General features: G+C 52.2%; 2 protein-coding genes across 3 annotated transcripts in view; both read right to left on the bottom strand.

Annotated features, from left to right (window-relative positions):
- The window catches only part of LOC128912517 (NADPH--cytochrome P450 reductase), a 31,118-nt gene extending 25,271 nt beyond the window's left edge, over positions 1 to 5,847 (bottom strand). Inside the window, exons 1-2 of one of the 2 annotated variants that reach the window (XM_054208562.1) lie at positions 5,732 to 5,847; positions 3,113 to 3,243 (exon numbers count right to left, since the gene is read on the bottom strand). The gene's annotated coding sequence lies outside the window, so the exon portion shown is untranslated. Of the gene's footprint in view, positions 1 to 3,112; positions 3,247 to 5,731 lie in introns of both variants that reach the window. The other variant, XM_054208563.1, reaches the window with a different exon arrangement.
- A 5,713-nt stretch (positions 5,848 to 11,560) lies between these two features.
- RHBDD2 (rhomboid domain containing 2) lies at positions 11,561 to 16,300 on the bottom strand. Its single transcript, XM_054209979.1, has 5 exons — positions 16,158 to 16,300; positions 14,372 to 14,773; positions 13,831 to 13,981; positions 13,202 to 13,642; positions 11,561 to 11,664 (listed from the first exon to the last, which is right to left on the bottom strand). Exons 1-4 carry the CDS (start codon positions 16,291 to 16,293, stop codon positions 13,624 to 13,626), a joined length of 708 nt encoding a protein of 235 aa, XP_054065954.1. The 5' UTR covers positions 16,294 to 16,300; the 3' UTR covers positions 11,561 to 11,664; positions 13,202 to 13,623.
- Positions 16,301 to 16,810: the final 510 nt, after the last annotated feature.

Below are 16,810 nucleotides of genomic sequence, written 5' to 3'. Positions count from 1 at the left end.
TCAGCACTTCACCAACTCAGAAACCCCAACCTATACAGAGGACTTGGCTGCAGCAGCACTTCGAGCAAGGTTAAGAAACACAAAAGCTGGGTGTTTTTTGCAGAACAGAACAAATTACTCTCGCTGTGCAAGGTCTCTTCTAACCAGACCTTGACACACCGGCTCAGGCATCAGCAGAACTTCTATTTTAGGCACGAGACAGATGCGGAGCGTGCATCAGTCAGTCTGGAGCTTGAAATACTGCATATTTGAGCTTTCACTGTCACACTTGGATATTTTTTTCTGGGCAATAGGTCTTATTCAAGGACAGCAGAGCAGCTGTAAAAGCAAGGAAGAGAATAAGAAGAGAAGTTTTACTGAAGCAGAAAGCAACTCTACCCTACAGATAGGCCAAGGTGGGGCTATGCAATAAGCCCAGTACAATGAACCAAAGGGCTTAAGACGTTATCCAACACAAAAATGAATTCATACTTGCCAAGCTGCCTTAAAAGAAAGCAACCCAGAATTAACTGAATTCACACACTTCCTTTCACCAGGTAAAAGCCCGTCTCTCAGCTATTGAACAAGGATGTGGGGCACCTCACTGGCTTAGGCACCTGAACACCTTCCTTCACGCAGATTAACACAAGCCAGCTCAGAAAAACAATTGTTGAGGATTACAGGATAAACAAAACCCGAGAACAGCAGGTAAACTGAAGCCCCTGCTAATTAATACTGTTCCCCAGCCTTCCTTCCCAGCGAGGGACAAAATCGTGCATCAGGCATCGTTCGAAACAAGAACAGGAGGCTCAACACCACTGACATTTGGGAGTTGGAACAAGACTGAAGGAGTTTTAGACCATCCTTTTGCCAACTACTATGGGCACTGCTCAGTTAAACCAACTGCTCAGAGGGCTATGCTGAAAAATCTCAGGAACAACCCATTCAGGCATGTATTTTGCATGGTTCAGGTCCTGCTGAAGATGTTTTTTTAAGATCAAGAGGGGAATATGGTATTATTTTTTTTTCAGCAGCCTCTTCTGCAAGTGTTGTACCCAATGCTGCCACAGCTGAAAGTTCAGTGAAAATTGTCCTCCTCCAAATTGGCCATATGCTCACCCTGTTTGTCAAGGGTTTGGGTGACAAACTGTGATTTTGCCTGCAGCCATTACAGGGAGATGAACACTACAAACAGGGTTGGTAGCCACAGACTTTGACCTCTTCCACCAGGAAGATTTTGGACAGCAAGATCCTCTAACGTTGTTCTCGTTTGGGAGATTTCCTTTGAAACTAACAACTGGAAGAACATCACAGGGATGCAAAGGTTTAAAAATGGTAAAGACCTCAGATCAGAACAGTATATTTTGGGGATTTATTTGTTTAAAAAAAGCACTATTTATGTGGAACGGGGACATTTTGTATTATAAGGTAGTTTTCCTCTGAAGATGTGGAACCATTTCAGTCATTACTTGCCCGTCTCCTACATAGCTGTAAGGGACGGAGGTGTTACTGCAGAGTCGTTACATCACAGCAAGAGAACTGTCCTCCAGGTCCCAGACCCAGGCTTCCCATCTGGCTCCCCTTTTAGAAGTGTGTGCAGTCACCCTATGAACCTCCCTGCCCGCTATGGGTAAGGCAATCTGAGCTGTATTTCACTTTTTTTGAACACTTGTGAAATACAGGCAGCTATCCAGACCAGTCCTCTGCAATCACACACAACCACTCGCACTCACAGATCACAGAATATCAGCTCCGTACCCAAAGCAGATGCCCCCGTGCCGAGAAGGGCCACAGGACAACAGACAAATGAGGCAGGGAGTAAGTGGGGTCGCAGGCAGAAAGGCTGACCCTGAGTTGCAAAAACTGCAGCTCTCCAACTCCACACCAGTATGGGCAACACAAACAGAAGATACTTGACACAGGATTTTTGTTTCCCTTTGTAACATAAGCTGCTCCTCTTGCTTCAAGCAGTTATGCATACAGCCCTGTTACACAACCAGGGCTTGCACAATCCTTGCAGGCATTTTATCAGCTTGCTCCTCCAAAGCTTGGAGTTAGCTAGAACCCAGAGATGCTAGCGATGACCCGTGAAAGCAAGTCAATAGATGCATTTCACAAGCAACCACGCAGCAAGATCCAGAGTACTTGGCAGTGCCACAAAGACCTACCAACTCCCTAAGCTGGTTACTAAACCTTCCCAGAAGACTTCCACATGCACTGCCAGAGACAGATTTTCCAAGGAGAAAAATCCAACCCCATCTTTAACTCCGAACCTCCCCATCTCCTACTCCACACAGCAAGAACAGAAAGGAAAATTCGCCAATAATTCTACTTTACTCCTTGCGAAGGAGTAACTGGAGGCCCAGAAGTGGCTGATAACTAAAAGCAATAATACTACAATAATCTGCCACCATAGGTCAAACAGTCACTGTTTGGACTTGTGGACCTAGAGAAGCCACCAGAGATACAAGCTCTCCTCTTTCACTCTTTATGGATTTCATGAGCCATCAGCAGCACGCAACTGACTTGAATGTTTACTTGGGGAGAAGCAGCAAGAGATTATGAGCAGCCTGTAATTATTTGTTCTGATATATGAAATTTCAAACTCCATAAAAAACAATCTTGGCAGAGGCACACCTGTCACTACAGGGCTCATGACTCACTCTCAACAATAGCGTGTATAAAGCAGTCTCACCGCTCGGATCAAATGATCACATTGGGAAAGCAATTTATGCAAGTTCTACGAATTGTGTTTTTAGAGGTAGAAGAGCCCACGTCAGGAAACAGAACAAAGTTCAGTGTCAGCAGAGGTAACTGTCGGGTGGCTTTCTGTTATAGCAGAGGAAAGGGATGGGGAGGTGATGGCAGGAGCACAGACCTGAGCAGGGAAGCCTTTTCCCCAGTCCTTCAGGACTGAGTAAACACATTATCTTGGATGCATGGCAACAGCCAAAGGAGAGAGTAAAGATCAAATGAGATTTCAGTTTGGACAAGGTTCCATATGCCATTTTTGCTGTGGATGAACGGGGTAAAGAAACCATCGTTCCCAGCTCTTGCTGCCAGTCGCCCTCCCCAAACCCAGCTGCACCCACAGATGCTCCACAACCTGCAATGCTTAAAAGAAAGAGATTACCTTGCACCAATGGCTCGGCAAGCAAACGGTGACGGGGTCTGTGAGCTCCAGCACGAAGGGCAGCGAGCAGCGGGGAAAGCCTCCCTCAAGACAAGAGGTTTTGGTCGTATGTCCCCGTTGAGCTCCTCCAGCTGCTTTGGAAGAAACAAAATAAAAGTTGCAGAATGCACTTACTTGCTCAACCCTGGCTACCCAGAGGGCACCACCCCAGAGATTATTGACTGAACAGGAGGCAACTCCAAAGTGATGACAAAGTAAAAGGTTTACTCTGTCACAATTAGAACAGGACTAATTAACAGACGGTTAAGCCAGCTGTGTGACACTACCGCCTCCTTCCTGCCCACTCTTCACCTTACTCTCCAAGGCTTTTACACTAGAAGATTAAGAGACAATGCTCAGTTGTGTCAGGTGGTTTTTTCCCCTGTGGCACTGGTATCCTCCCTGCTTTATGGGACAGTGTTTTGCAAATATAGTTCTTGTACACCATCACGTCCACATACAACACAAAGGACTCTCCAAATCCAGATGCTTTGTGCCATGCAACACCCCGTTTCAGAGCAATCAACCAGCACAAGGTGCATCTGAAAGAAAACCAAGAGCTGTACCAGGACAACATCAGGTTCTCCAGGAGTGGCCTGGCTCACCAGCCCTTTCCCAACAAAACACCAATCTCCTCACCTGCAGCAGATTAATCTGCAAGTTTGCTTTGCATGTGCACAACAGCCCATCAGGATTTCTTGGAGAACTACAGAAATCCTGGAAGAAATCACATTCCCTTCTACCTAGCAAAAGGATGCGTGTATCAGTGCACCCCACTAAGCACAGCTCTGCTGAATAACAACACCACCACAAAATTAAAGCCCTCAGCTCCTCACTACGGTCCACACAAAATAAAAAGCCCTAGGGAAGAAGGGATGTCCCCACCAACACTTTCAGAATTTAGAGTCTGAGACCTAATCTTTCCTTGTACTTTTGCAGCTTCTCAATTGGATATACATTTCTGCTTTTTAAAAAGAGCTGTAGAAGTACAAACCCATTTCAGTTTTCCAAACTCATTGAGATTAGGCAGAAAACCTCAGTGATCCCTCTTCTCTATATGCATTCCACCAAACATTACTATTTCTTTTCACGCTCTGAAAGCTAACACAAGCTAACCCATGGTCTAACACTTGCAGATCATACTCCAAGCTGCACCAGCTGTGCTTACTCCTGTAAATACGATGACTTCCTAAGAATCAATTCCACATTGATGACTAACTCCCAATACTGCGATCTAGGTGTCTTCATCCCCTCCAGCTTTAATATTCCCAAACACGGGGTTTTCCACTATTTCCTTCAACAAGCACATTCCCTAAGGGGATAACTTCACTCTCCAAAGCAATTCCATCAGGAAAAGACAGTCTTCCAATAATACAAGAGTTTATAAAGAGAAATAGGCAGAACAAGAGCAAGCCAGTCCCGAGGGCAGCAGAGGTGTCAGTGAGATGCTGGGAATAACTTTCTGCAGAGAAGGGTCAGAAAAAGAAGTTCGTTGAAGGCTTTTAACCAGCAACAGCCTGGGACGAGATAAACACCAGCAACCCTTCAGCCTGCTGCAGAAGCGAGGCAGGGCGGACATCACCCCGAGCACCCCTCTCCCAGGCTGCCAGCCCAGGACCTGCCAGGAGGCCCCAAACGCTGGCTCCTGCCCCCTCCCTCAGCCCCACGGCAGGGATCCCGGCACCTGGGTGCCGGCAAGCCCCCTGCCCCCATGCCAGCCATGGTAGGGGCACCCCCTCACCACTCAGATAACAAGGGGCCCAGTCACATCACACACCCCAATAACAGGGGGCTCTGGTCATCCCAGTTCCTGCCAAATAACAGGGGGTCCAGTCACATCAGCCTTCCCCTAAATAACAAACGGACCACTCATATCAGTCCCCCCCTATACAGGGGACCCTAGTCATCCCAGTCCCCCCAATAACAGGTGGCCCAGTCACAGCAGTCGCCCCCACATAACACGGGGGCCACTCATCCCATTCCCTCCACCGCCCCCATCAGGGGATAAAAGCCCTCCCCTCTCCATCACAGAGGACCCGGGTGTCAGAGCCCAGTCGCCCTCTGCCGCAGGAGACCCCCGGACCCCCTCAGCCACAGGGGAACTCCAGGCCCGGCCTGCCCTCAGCCACAGGGACTCACCTCAGCCCCAGGAGACCCGCAGGCCCAACCTCCCCTAAGCCACAGCCCCCTCCCACCCTCTCAGCCACGAAGAACCCCCAGGCCCGGCCTCCCCTCAACACCACGGGACCCCCAACCCCCCTCAGCCACAAGGGAGCCCCAGGCCCGGCCTCCCCTCAGCCACAGGGGACACCCGGACCTCCCTCAGCCACAGGGGAACTCCAGGCCCGGCCTCCCCTCAGCCACAGGGGAACCCCAGGCCCGACATCTCCTCAGCCACAGGGGACACCCAGGCCCGACATCTCCTCAGCCACAGGGGACACCCAGGCCCGGCCTCCCCGCAGCCACAGGGGACCCCCGACCCCCCTCAGCCACAAGGGACCCACGCAGGGACCCGGAACCCCCCCGCGGTCCCCGGCCCCCCAGGCCGCAGCACGAGGGCGCGGCCGTCCCGGCACCCACCGCCCGGGCCCGTCCGCCGCTGGCGCCCCGCAGCCCCGGCGAGGCCGGCACGTAGAGCGGGTCGCACCACGCGGGCACACGCGCGGGGGAGAGGAAGGACACAGGCACGCTCCGCCCCCGCCGCCCGCCAATGGGCTGCGAGCGCGCCCGCTGGAGGAGCTCCTCCCTCCCCCCCCCCCGCGGCGGCGCAGTTGGTACAGCCCCACCGCGCCCGGTGTCTTAAAGGGACAGGCGGCACTGGGAAGGGGCTGGGGTCAAAGGTCACGGTGGGGGTCAGGGCCCGCGGGGCGACCGCGGGGTGGGGGCTGGCACCCCGCAGCCGGTCACCGCCACCCCGCCGGGGAACGAGGGGCTGCCCCGCCCGGCTGGCTCACAGCACAGCAAGCCAACACTCCTGACTTAACCAAAAATGGGGCGATTTTGGGGTGTTTTGGGGAGGCCTTTCTCCCAGGTGAGAGTTGCACGAGCAGCTCCGGAACCGTCCCCTGCCATCCCAGCAGGAGAGGTTTTGCAAGCCGGACCCCCAGACCCTACTCCCACTGGCAGGGGGATCAATGCTTTCCCCTCGCCTCTTATTTTAGGTGCTTTCCCCTCTCCTTTTTATTTGGTGGAGCCACATCCCGCCCCCGCTAAGCCCGGCCCGGAGCACAGCCTGCCCCGACCCCCGCACAGCAGCCCGCAGCCACCCCCTGGTGTGGGGTCACCCCTGGCCAGGCGCTGGCACATGGCAGGTCACGGTCCAGCCGCTATCGCTGTGTCGATGCTCACCCAGAGTCAATAAAACCCCGGGGGAAGGGGCAAAGTCTGCCCTGGCAGAGCTGGTCGGCACCTGCGGGGACAGGAGGGGTGCGAGGAGGGGGCACGGACCCAAAAAGCACCGGCTCTGGGGCAGCGATGCCTGGGGCTGCAGGGACACCCCCTCTCATGATGGCATTCCAGCAGAGGGCTCGGGGATGCGGGGCCATCCGGACATGGCTGCCACCTGCATCAGCTCCGGGATTGACCCAGCTGGAGCTCCCCAGGGTGACTCTGGTCCGTGACCATCCCCCGCGGGGTGAATGGCCGCGGGTTAAAGATGGCAGCGTTGGGGATGCACCCGCACCGGCCCTGAGGGGACAGCAGGACAGAGCTGGTCCGTGGTTTGGGGTCACGGGGCCCCTCGTGTGCCTGGAGCGGGGACAGGCACTACAGCACAGCCCATCCCATTCTGTTCCTGGCAGGGATAGGGCTGGGCTTTCATCACACCCAGCCCAAACGCCCCCAGAGGACTGGGAAGCCGAGCCTGGCCAGCCCAGAGGGACCTGTTGAGTTGGGGATTTGCCTCCACACGTATTTCTCCCACTCGCCACAGGGCGTGTGCAAGCTCACCCCTCTCCAGCTCTCCTCCATCCCCAGCACGGGCAGGAGCTCACCCCTCTCCAGCTCTCCTCCATCCCCAGCACGGGCAGGAGCTCACCCCTCTCCAGCTCTCCTCCATCCCCAGCACGGGCAGGAGCTCACCCCTCTCGGGCTCTCCTCCATCCCCAGCACGGGCAGGAGCTCACCCCTCTCCAGTTCTCCATCCCCCTGAACTTCTGGCCGTGGAGCCTCCACGGTGCTGGCAAACACGCCGGGACACAGTGGGACAGCCACGGTGGCTGCCTTCTGCAGTGTCCTGGCCCAGCTAACCTGGCCCCCAATGCCGGATAACCGTCTGTATGCGTGTGATTTACCACAAACGAACGAGGAACAGGAAAGTGAATACAGACCCATTTTTCTTCCGACATCAGTGTCTCCTGCCGGGGCTCCCCATGCCGTGAGACCCCCCCTTGTCCCCAGCTGCGGTGGTGATGTAGCTCAGCGTTGGTTCTGCGTCCCCGTGTACCCCTGACTCCTGTTATCTCACAGCACGGTGGCGGTGGAAGAGGGGAGGGGAAGGAGCTGGACGCTCCTGGAGCATCCATCCCGCAGCAGGACTGGGGTGTCCCAGCAGGACCCCTGCCCTGAGCACAGGGGAACGGCCAGCTCAGCTCCCAGCGCTTCTCCACAGAATCTCATCACTCCGCAGTGACCACCCCTGGGAAAAAAAAAGGGCTTTCTGGCGTCACTGAGCATCCACTCTGCCTCCAGAGCAGAAGCAATCCTGACCTTCAAAGAAGCGGCAGCTTTACTGGGAATGTGCCAAAAAACACAAAATAACAAACCTTCAGGGACGGCAGGCTCCCCATGGGCAGCCATCCCAGGCTGAACTAGGGGTTTATTGATTATTTTTTTTTTCATTTTTTTTTTTCTTCTCCCCTTTTTGCTTTAGAAACTGTAATTCTCTGTCTCCCCTCCAAGGAGATGACCTGGTACTGCAACGTGCGATCAGTGCCTGTGAGCTTAGGCAAATGCCAAAGCCCAATGAGCTGATGATTTTTACCTCCCTCTCTTACGAATTTCATTCCTCTTTTCAGCCTTAGACACGTTTGCAAATCTCTCACCCCGACCCCTTTCCTCTCTCCCAGCAATTTCCCTTCCCCAGGTGAAGACTTCCAAAGTTTGGCACCAGCCCTGGGGAACTGGCACTTGCTTAGACCCCGCTGCTGGAGAAGCAGAAAGTCCTCGGCTGATTTATACAACAGCATTTCACTGCGAAATGGCTGCCCTCGGGAAAGGCAGGAAACAGACCTTGCTAGAAATCATCTTGATCTTTCCAAACATCCATCTGAAGGCCGCTGAACACAAGAACGACACATTTCAAGTGACAGGCAGGCACCAGGGCAGTCGCGCAGCTGGACTTGGAGCAGCCCCAGGGACGTGGTGGGAGCCATAGAGATCACAGAGACAAGTGATCTGCCAGGTTCACCAGGAAGCTCACGACAGAGCTGCGAGCAGAAGGAAAAAAGCCCCAAACTGTGGGTTTGTGCCCATCCCATCACATCCCATCCCCCGGGGCTCACCTGCAAGGCTGTGGCAGTTGCCTTGTCCAAGCACGGAGACGTTAATGGCTGGTCCTGGTCCCTCGCACATGGACATGTCTCCCCGCTGCCAGGACCAAGGGACCCACCTTCCCTCCTGGAAGGAGCTTTGTTGTCTGTTCCCCGCACCAGCCAGGCTTGGGGCTCTTCTCGCTGCCGGCAGTGATGCTACGGTGACTCTGACAAGCCAGGGCTTCCTTTACCACCATAAAGTCGTGAAACTACTCACTGGAAACACGCCACTCCTTTGACAGCTCTGCAGGGAGAGTGAATCTCTTACCAGATCAACTGATAAGAATTGGAAAGGAGAAATAACCGGTTTCCAGCCCCAAGAGCGCTTTCCAACGTGCAGTACTGCTCATCCCCGGTGCGCGTCCCTTGTCACCAGGCAGACAGGCAGCGAGCACCCATCAGACACCCGCAGCCTGCCCAGCAGTCGCCAGCGCCTGGAGGGGCACGCTCCAGCTCCCCACTTGAAAGCAAAGCTGGAGACGTAGTAGTTTGTCTTTCAGACTGTATTTCAAGCTTACAATTTGAAGATATACGACATCTGCGATTGCTACCAGTCCTCATCACCCTGCTGCACATTTCTGGAAAAAATAGTTATAAAATTCCTAGGTTTACAGGCGAGGATCTCACAAGGACGAAAATCAAGGCACTAACGAGAGTGGAGTATTCACATTTCAATGTTATCTCTAGCATTTCTTTCCTGGTATTAAAAGCATGCTTTTCAAGTTCCAAACAAGCACCTTATCCCATTATTGCTCCCCACGAAACATGTAACAATGCAATTGCTGTCAGGAGGAAAAACAGAACCATGAAGTCAAGTCCATTTGTGATCCCATGGAGGAGTGAAACGATCAGGGATGAGACAGAGCCGGCCACCAGCTCCAGGCTGGTTCCCAAATTGCTGCATCCTCCTGCAGAAAGCCCCTGCCCAGGGGTGCCCACCTTTGCGAGCAGAGCTTCTTACTAATGTGCATCTGAGGTCTAAGTCCTCAGCATTGGCTTCGGCGATCCCCCAAAGCAAGCCCCTGCGAGGCCACACCTAACTGTGGCCATCATCCCAGAAGGGCTGCAGGAGAAGAAAGCGGCTGTACAGCAACACGGGGCTTCTTCAGACACTGAAGAGGGGAAAAAAGAGGGGCACGTACATGCCTTGGAGCATGCGGCTGCCAGTGCTGCCTATGACCCCAGCTCGCTGATAGCATGGAAGGGCCCCGAGGCCATCACGGTTTCTGGGGGACACGCTAGGCACTGCAAGAACACTTCCAAGAGCAGTGATGGCACTTCGTGCTTCATGTAGCACTTTTTTTTTTTTTTTTTTTTTTTTGGAGCACAACAAAACTCTAAGCAAAGAATCAAGGGCAATAGTTGAGATCCTGGCTGATTTACAGACACAGAGACAGCAGATTCCTCCTGGGCATGGAACACTAAAGCAGCTACACAGCTGGAAATAAAGCTTGAGTCCCTCCAACTCAACCAAACTCCTTCGTTACTGCCACAGGCACCAAACACTGCATCCTGCTCCAAAGCCCTTGCTGAAAATGCCCCTCTCCCACACACCTTTCCACCAGCTCTGAAGAAAAGAGAGAGATTGTGCTAATATCGGTGGGTGAGACATCTAAAGCTGAGCAGTGTGAACACCCCCAATGGAATTGCTACATTCCAGTTAATTCTTCCAACCCACCATTATGGTCCCTCCCAGCTCCTTGGATTTATATACATTTGCTCCACAAATGGCCAAAATCCCTTATTGAAGAGTCTTTCACTCCTTTGCGTGCATTTGAGGCTGCCTTATCGACAAGTGCTGGCAACACAGGCTAAGCGCGTGCAGCGCTATCGGAAAATGAAGGCAACATGTTGCTGCACACACAGACTACAGCTAAGAAGGACCTTCAGCATTTTAGAGCTGTGTTTTGGGGGGCAGAAAAGGGTGTTCTGTATTCTGTCCTCTTGCCCCAGCCCTGGTTTAACAAGTCCACTTCAAGGCGCACTCTTAGTGGAGAAGTCAGTAATAGAACAGACATCTGTCCTTTTCCACTCAAATATTAAGTTATAAACTAAGGCTTCCATGATTTCAACCTCTTTTGGGTCCTAGCTACATCACCCCTCTAAACACGATAGGAGGCTAAGAGCCTCAGCGTAGATGGGACATGTCCTTATTGCTGCAGCTTAATTAAAACCCAGATTAGTCCAGTGTTTTGACAATTAGGTTCCTAGCTTGAGTCAGGGAGCTGATGCACTGTAACTCCAGGGGTAGTGTGGAAAAGCATCTGCTAAATACAGCAACGAAAAAAGACTCCAAAAGGATGTGAAGCGCACAGATGTGATTCAGTCCCCTGCCCCCAGCAATATCAAAAAGTTAAAAAAAAAATAATAAAGGAAATATAATTCAAGTAGCCTGTGCCAGGGAGCAGGGAAACGGCCCACGCTGGAGTTAACAACCCATTCTGCTAGTCGTCACCCCAGAGACAGCGAAGACACCAGCAATGCACTGCTGCGTGAGCGTCACCCAATGGTCCTGCCACAGTATGAGAGTTCTGCTGCTTTCTGGAGGATCAGTACACCTGGATTCTTGAAAATTCAGCTGAAACAGGAGCCACTGTGGCTGCTGGATACCCCGATGCTTGCTGAACCCCAGCCAGGGGGCCCACGTCTGCAGGTGTCTGTGGATCAGTCGGGCAGACGCGCTGCGGGGGAGAGAACTTGCCCAGCTGGCAGCACTGTCCAGGCGAGGCTCCAGCGTGGGCTTGCACGTAACACTCTCCGAAGGGACCTCTGGCTTGGCAGGGGGAAGAAGGGAGGCTGTGTCCCGCAGCATGGCTGTGCTGACATCCCTCGTGTCCCAGACCATGGCCGCATCCCGCAGCGCAGCTGTGTTGAAACCCCTGGCTCTGAGCACTGGGGTGCTGCATCTGGAAAGCAGGAAGAGCCGGAGGCGAAGCGCGGTAGTAGCTTTGGGTGGGGTAGGCGCCAGGCACAGTGTTAATCCTGGGCAGGAAGAAAACAGAAGGTTACACTATGTTCAGAACTGGCATTGCCTAATTAGTGCTGGAAGTGCCCTGGGGGTATTTTCCTCCTGACCAGTGCTCAGAAAGGTCACTGCAATCCATCAGAGAGATGCGCTACAACAAAAGCAGCTCTCATTATAAGCAGCAGTTGAGTAAAATAGGTTTACTGGCTTCCCAGGATAGATGTTCCCACTCCCAACCCACGCCAGTTCCACACCCACTGAACGAGCGTGGCTCTTGGCCCTGAGTCTCTTTGTGCAAGGAATATGCAAGCCAAACTGCAATGTGCTTTAAGATTTCCATACGCATCCTCCCTGCCTTCCACTGAATGACACATCTGCTAAGTTATTAATCAGGAGAAGTCACAGCTGCCAAGTGTTATTTATCAAGAAACCATAAAGGCCTTTGGTGTGAGTAAGAGCCCGGGGTATAGAGCAAAAAGGGAAGGAGGAGAGAGTTACAAATAAAATTAATCATTCAGAAGCAAGGTCTAGAAACAGCCTTTGCCAACAGAAGGCATGACTCATCCCCCTGAAACGTATCAAGAGAGTGGCAATCTGCCTAGAAGCCAAAGCCTCTGGGACTTCAGGAGTACTGCTCAGCCCACGCACAACGCTAAGACGAGTGCTGAGAATCAAGACAATATTAATGAAGACCATGACCAGCAGATTCCCAGCAATAATAGGCTCATATTGGGATTTTCAGGCTTGGATTTTTTTATTTATTTTTTTTTTTTATGTGCGGTGTGGGTTTGGTTTTGGTTTTGGGGGTTTTTTTCATTTGTGGACACAAACATGATGTCAAAGCCTGGACCTCCTAGAAATGTCTTCTGTCTGGTGGCAAGTGGATGCCTGAAGTCTTATGAAAATTTGAAAAAAAAAAAACCCAAACCATCAGGAACTCTTACTTGGGAATAAGAATCAAAATAATAAAAATTAAGTCCCACGAGCACATATAGAACAAGACACAGAGACATGCAAATTTAGCAGCAAAAATGGAAACATCCTAGAAACACCTTCCCACGCCCAGATTGATAGTCAAATGTTTATGTAAATATCTTTGAGCCAGAACAGTCTATTTATGTCATCTCACCTAAAGAAAGCAGGTTTAGACACAGAGCTGAGAGGCTGTGCACAACAGTTATTCGCAGAAGCATTAGACTGATGCAGACATAAGGCTCAGCACGCAGCAAGACAGTCCCTCCTCCCAAAAGCAGCACTTGCACAGAAGGAAGAGAGTAAAAACACAAATGCTGCTGGATCTGCCTGGCCTCCCCTGCAAGCCCTTACACGTTTGAGTGCCCTAATAGATCTGGGGTACGCTCCTGCTGCAGGCAAGGGTTTCTTTTATGGTTTCCCCATGGATGATGGCAGATGCAAACACTTGGGAATGCTTCCACTTCAAAGAACGCTTTTAAGTGAGCTGATGGCTTAAAAAATACATAGAATTTAACCCTTAATAGAAAACCATCTGTGAAACTGAAACAACATTTTAGAACAGGGGAAAATTTGACTTACATTTCCAAGTTTTTTAGAATACAAGTGAGTTCTCATGGCTTGTAATACACACAAACCCAAAACCATTCCTGAATGTCAGCCACAGGCTCCAAGGTTTCTTTTCAGTAAAGCAATCTTGTCTTGACACCGAAATCATGCACTGAAAGGTCTATATTGAACTTCATAAGTGACATCTTTAATTTATAATGCTTCGCTCCTACATAGATTAGGCCATGACTCACTTCACAGCATTCCTGGGAGGCAAGGTGGGGCAAAGAAAGATAAAGATCACGCCCCAGGGAGCAATACAGCCAGGAACAAACACCAGAAGTCTTCATGTTACAGGAGAACTTCACAACTTAGCCTTCATGGCAGCCCAGCTGCAATACCTTCGCGTGTGTACTCACTGCCCTTGCAGCAAATGAGAGGTCTTCCTCCTCAATTTAGCTTTCACTGAAAGACCTGGTTGAGTTAATGTGTGACAACGTATTAGTCACAGTAATGTCACCAGTGTAACATTAATGGGTCAGTATGTTCCCCTTAACACCCAGGATATGAACATGACAAGCAAAATACAGCTTTTAAAGGCAACTTAATGTCTCCAAATTTCCCTGTATCATAAGATCTTTCACAGGAACTCCTGTACTTACTTGCTGCTTTCGAAGGCCCTTCTCTCTGCTAAAGACCCTGGGATATATTTCAGCCCTGGTATCCTCTTTAGCAGACTGAAAGGGAACACTCGATCCAGCTTAGAGCCCACCGACTCCGGAAAATCCAAGCAGAAACAGTAGCCAAGACCATCTGAAGTCAGCAGCATGTTAAGGAGGAATGCGGACAAAACTCGCTCATTTCTAACACAGCCACACACAATCCCCCGCTGGCCACAAACCACTTTCCCTGGAGAATTCTCCCAGTTCTACCCAGCGCCATCTTCACAGACCATCACCCTTCTCAGCTGCATGTCCTCCACCTGCGCTAAAGCCACAGGGGAAGCGGAAACGCGAGGTGAAAAACAAATGGAGAACTGAATGTGATGAGGATCAGCAAAGCCACTGAGAGTTTAATGCAGAGGAAGAGCCCAGGAGACACCGTAAAGTTGGTGCGTCTTGGCAGTGAGAACCGCCGCACACCATCCCCCTCGTGAACCAGCAATCCCACTCTGGTTCAGGGCTTTGCACCCGGAAAGGATACAGGCTTCCCCAACTAGGAGCCCACACAGGTTACTCAAGAGAGAAGAGTGGGGGATAACCCATGCTATGCAGAGCATAAACCACGGCACCAGCACCACTGGAACTCTAACACCAAAAAACAGAGTACTCTTCATCTGTGAGCGGGTGGTGGAGACACCCAGCGTAGCAAAAGCTACAGGCATGAATCCTTTGGCATCTTCCACTGCCGACACCCTTGAGACAACGGGCCTGAGCAAGAGGTACAGGAAGGCAGAGAGGATGGCAAACGTGATGGTGAGAAAGCAGTACTTCGCAGTGCCAACGTTCTTCTCAAAGCTGCCAGCAAAATACCAAATGATAATGGCACCGCAGGTCAAGGATATCAGGTCTTCGTAGACAAAGATGTAGGTAACCAACCTGTGAACTGAGCACACCAGCATGTCAGAAAGGCAGAGGCAGCAATAGATTCGTTTTAAACCACTACAACAACATGCTTAACATGCTTGAGCAGAAGGAGAGTGAGCCTACAGGATTAATTAATAGTTTTCATTTCTATCCTGGTGTAGAAGAGAAGAAACTTGAGGCCTTTAAAACCAGGCGTAAATAACCAAATTGAGTTGAAACAAGTGCTATCTTGGGTATCGCAGACATATGGACTGACTCTGGCTGCTTCCTGGGAAGCTGCCTGGAAAAAAGCAACAGTATCTGTAGTAAATTTCAGTCTTGTTAAAAGAGAAGGCAAGAGACCTAAAAATGACTTTTACGGTAACTACGATTTTGCTCAAAAGATAAACACTTCTTAAATTGCTAGAAGGCTGATTTTTCTCACAAAAAAATGCCCGGAGGTTATCAGCCCTCAGAAGTGCTCCCAGGCCCTCTGGTTGGCCGTTCTCCTGGGCACTCAGTGAGGACTGAGGCAAAGAGTTCTCCACCTCCCTCCCATCAACCTCAGTCCCATAGTCAGCAAAATAGCCAGAGAGTACAACCGCGCAACCTGCCTGCCTGCCTGGAGACATGCGAGGAGATGGTGGAATTCACCCATCAGATCACAGCACTGTGCTGTTAAAAGAAATCACTGCATGGGGGTGAGCAGGAGCATGGGAATTAAAAGTGTGATAAAAATCATTCTGGGAACACCACAGGGATTGAGGAAAGCAAATCCCCCAAGCGCCTAGCGGCATACCCCCACTCTGCATAGTGTCAAGGGCCAGAGATCATAGAATGGTTTCAGTTGGAAGGGACCTTAAAGACCATCCAGTTCCAACCCCCCTGCACTGGGCAGGGACACCTCCCACTACACCAGGTTGCTCAAAGTCCCATCCAACTTGTCCTTGAACACCTCCAGGGTTCAAGGATGGGGCATCCACAACTTCTCTGGGCAACCTGGGCCAGTATCTCACCACCCTCAGAGTAAAGAATTTCTTCCCAATACCTAACCTAAATCTACCCTCTTTCAGATGCCGGTCGAGGGGGGAGCAGCTTGATATAGGGGGGCTGAGATGGATGGCCCACAGGCTCGGTGCAGGCCAGGGGAAGCACCTAGAGAGGGGGGAGCAAGGCGCACAGTGCGGGTCATGGGGAAGGCCCAGACTGGCTGGCCACGGAGGCAGCAGCAGGCTCGGTGAAAGACTTGAGAAGCACCCAGAAACGGGGGCTCAGATGGGGAGAGGGGGACGGGACACGACCATGGGGTTCAGGACAGGACATGGGGAAGGCCGGGAGAGGAGGGAAGCAAAGGGGAAGGCCCGGAATAGGGCGAGGGGGGACACGGGGCCAACTGCTGCTCCGCCCCGGCGGCCCCCGCTCACCTTCCCCCGCACTCAGGGCGGCGGGCCGCAGGGAGGCGGCGGGGGCTACCCGCAGCAGCCCGAGGGCGGAAGCACCGAGCGACAGCAGCAGCGTGAGGACGGCGGCGGCTGGCTGGCGCTCCCACTCCGCCGCCATGCTGCCGCCTCGCACCGCCCCGCTTCCGGCCGCCGCCGGAAGGCCTGGACCGTTGCGGTGGCAACGCGAGGCGCTGCGGCGCCCCCCGTTACCATGGAGACGGGCGGGCGGTGTTTCGTGGTTTTTTTTCCTCCATCCTGTTTAAAATTTTTAATTATTATTATTATTATTTACCTTTCCAGAAGGAAAAAATATCCGCGGGAGAGGTGTGAGCTATGGCTGGAAGCCCCCCCCAGGCTGGGTTACTGCCGGCCTTCCCATGGGACACATCAGGCGAGGCCTGGCTGGCCGCGCCGAGCTGGGAAGGCCCCGTCGACCCCCGGCCGCTTTCCGCTGCCATGTGGCAGGGTTAGGCTGCTTGGAAGGGCCACGCATTTCCCTTCAGGTGTGACAGATGGAGGTGGAGAGGCTTCCCTGCACCAGAGCCGCATCTGCCCACCCACGTTGGCGCAAATGGAGGGGCTGCCCAAAGAGAGGCCTCCTCCACGGCAGTGCGTTATAAACCAGGCTAAACCTG

This window comes from Rissa tridactyla, chromosome 7 (genome assembly GCF_028500815.1).
Source record: "Rissa tridactyla isolate bRisTri1 chromosome 7, bRisTri1.patW.cur.20221130, whole genome shotgun sequence".
Classification (NCBI taxonomy): Eukaryota; Metazoa; Chordata; class Aves; order Charadriiformes; family Laridae; genus Rissa; species Rissa tridactyla.
This window is presented reverse-complemented; position numbering and strand designations above follow the sequence as displayed.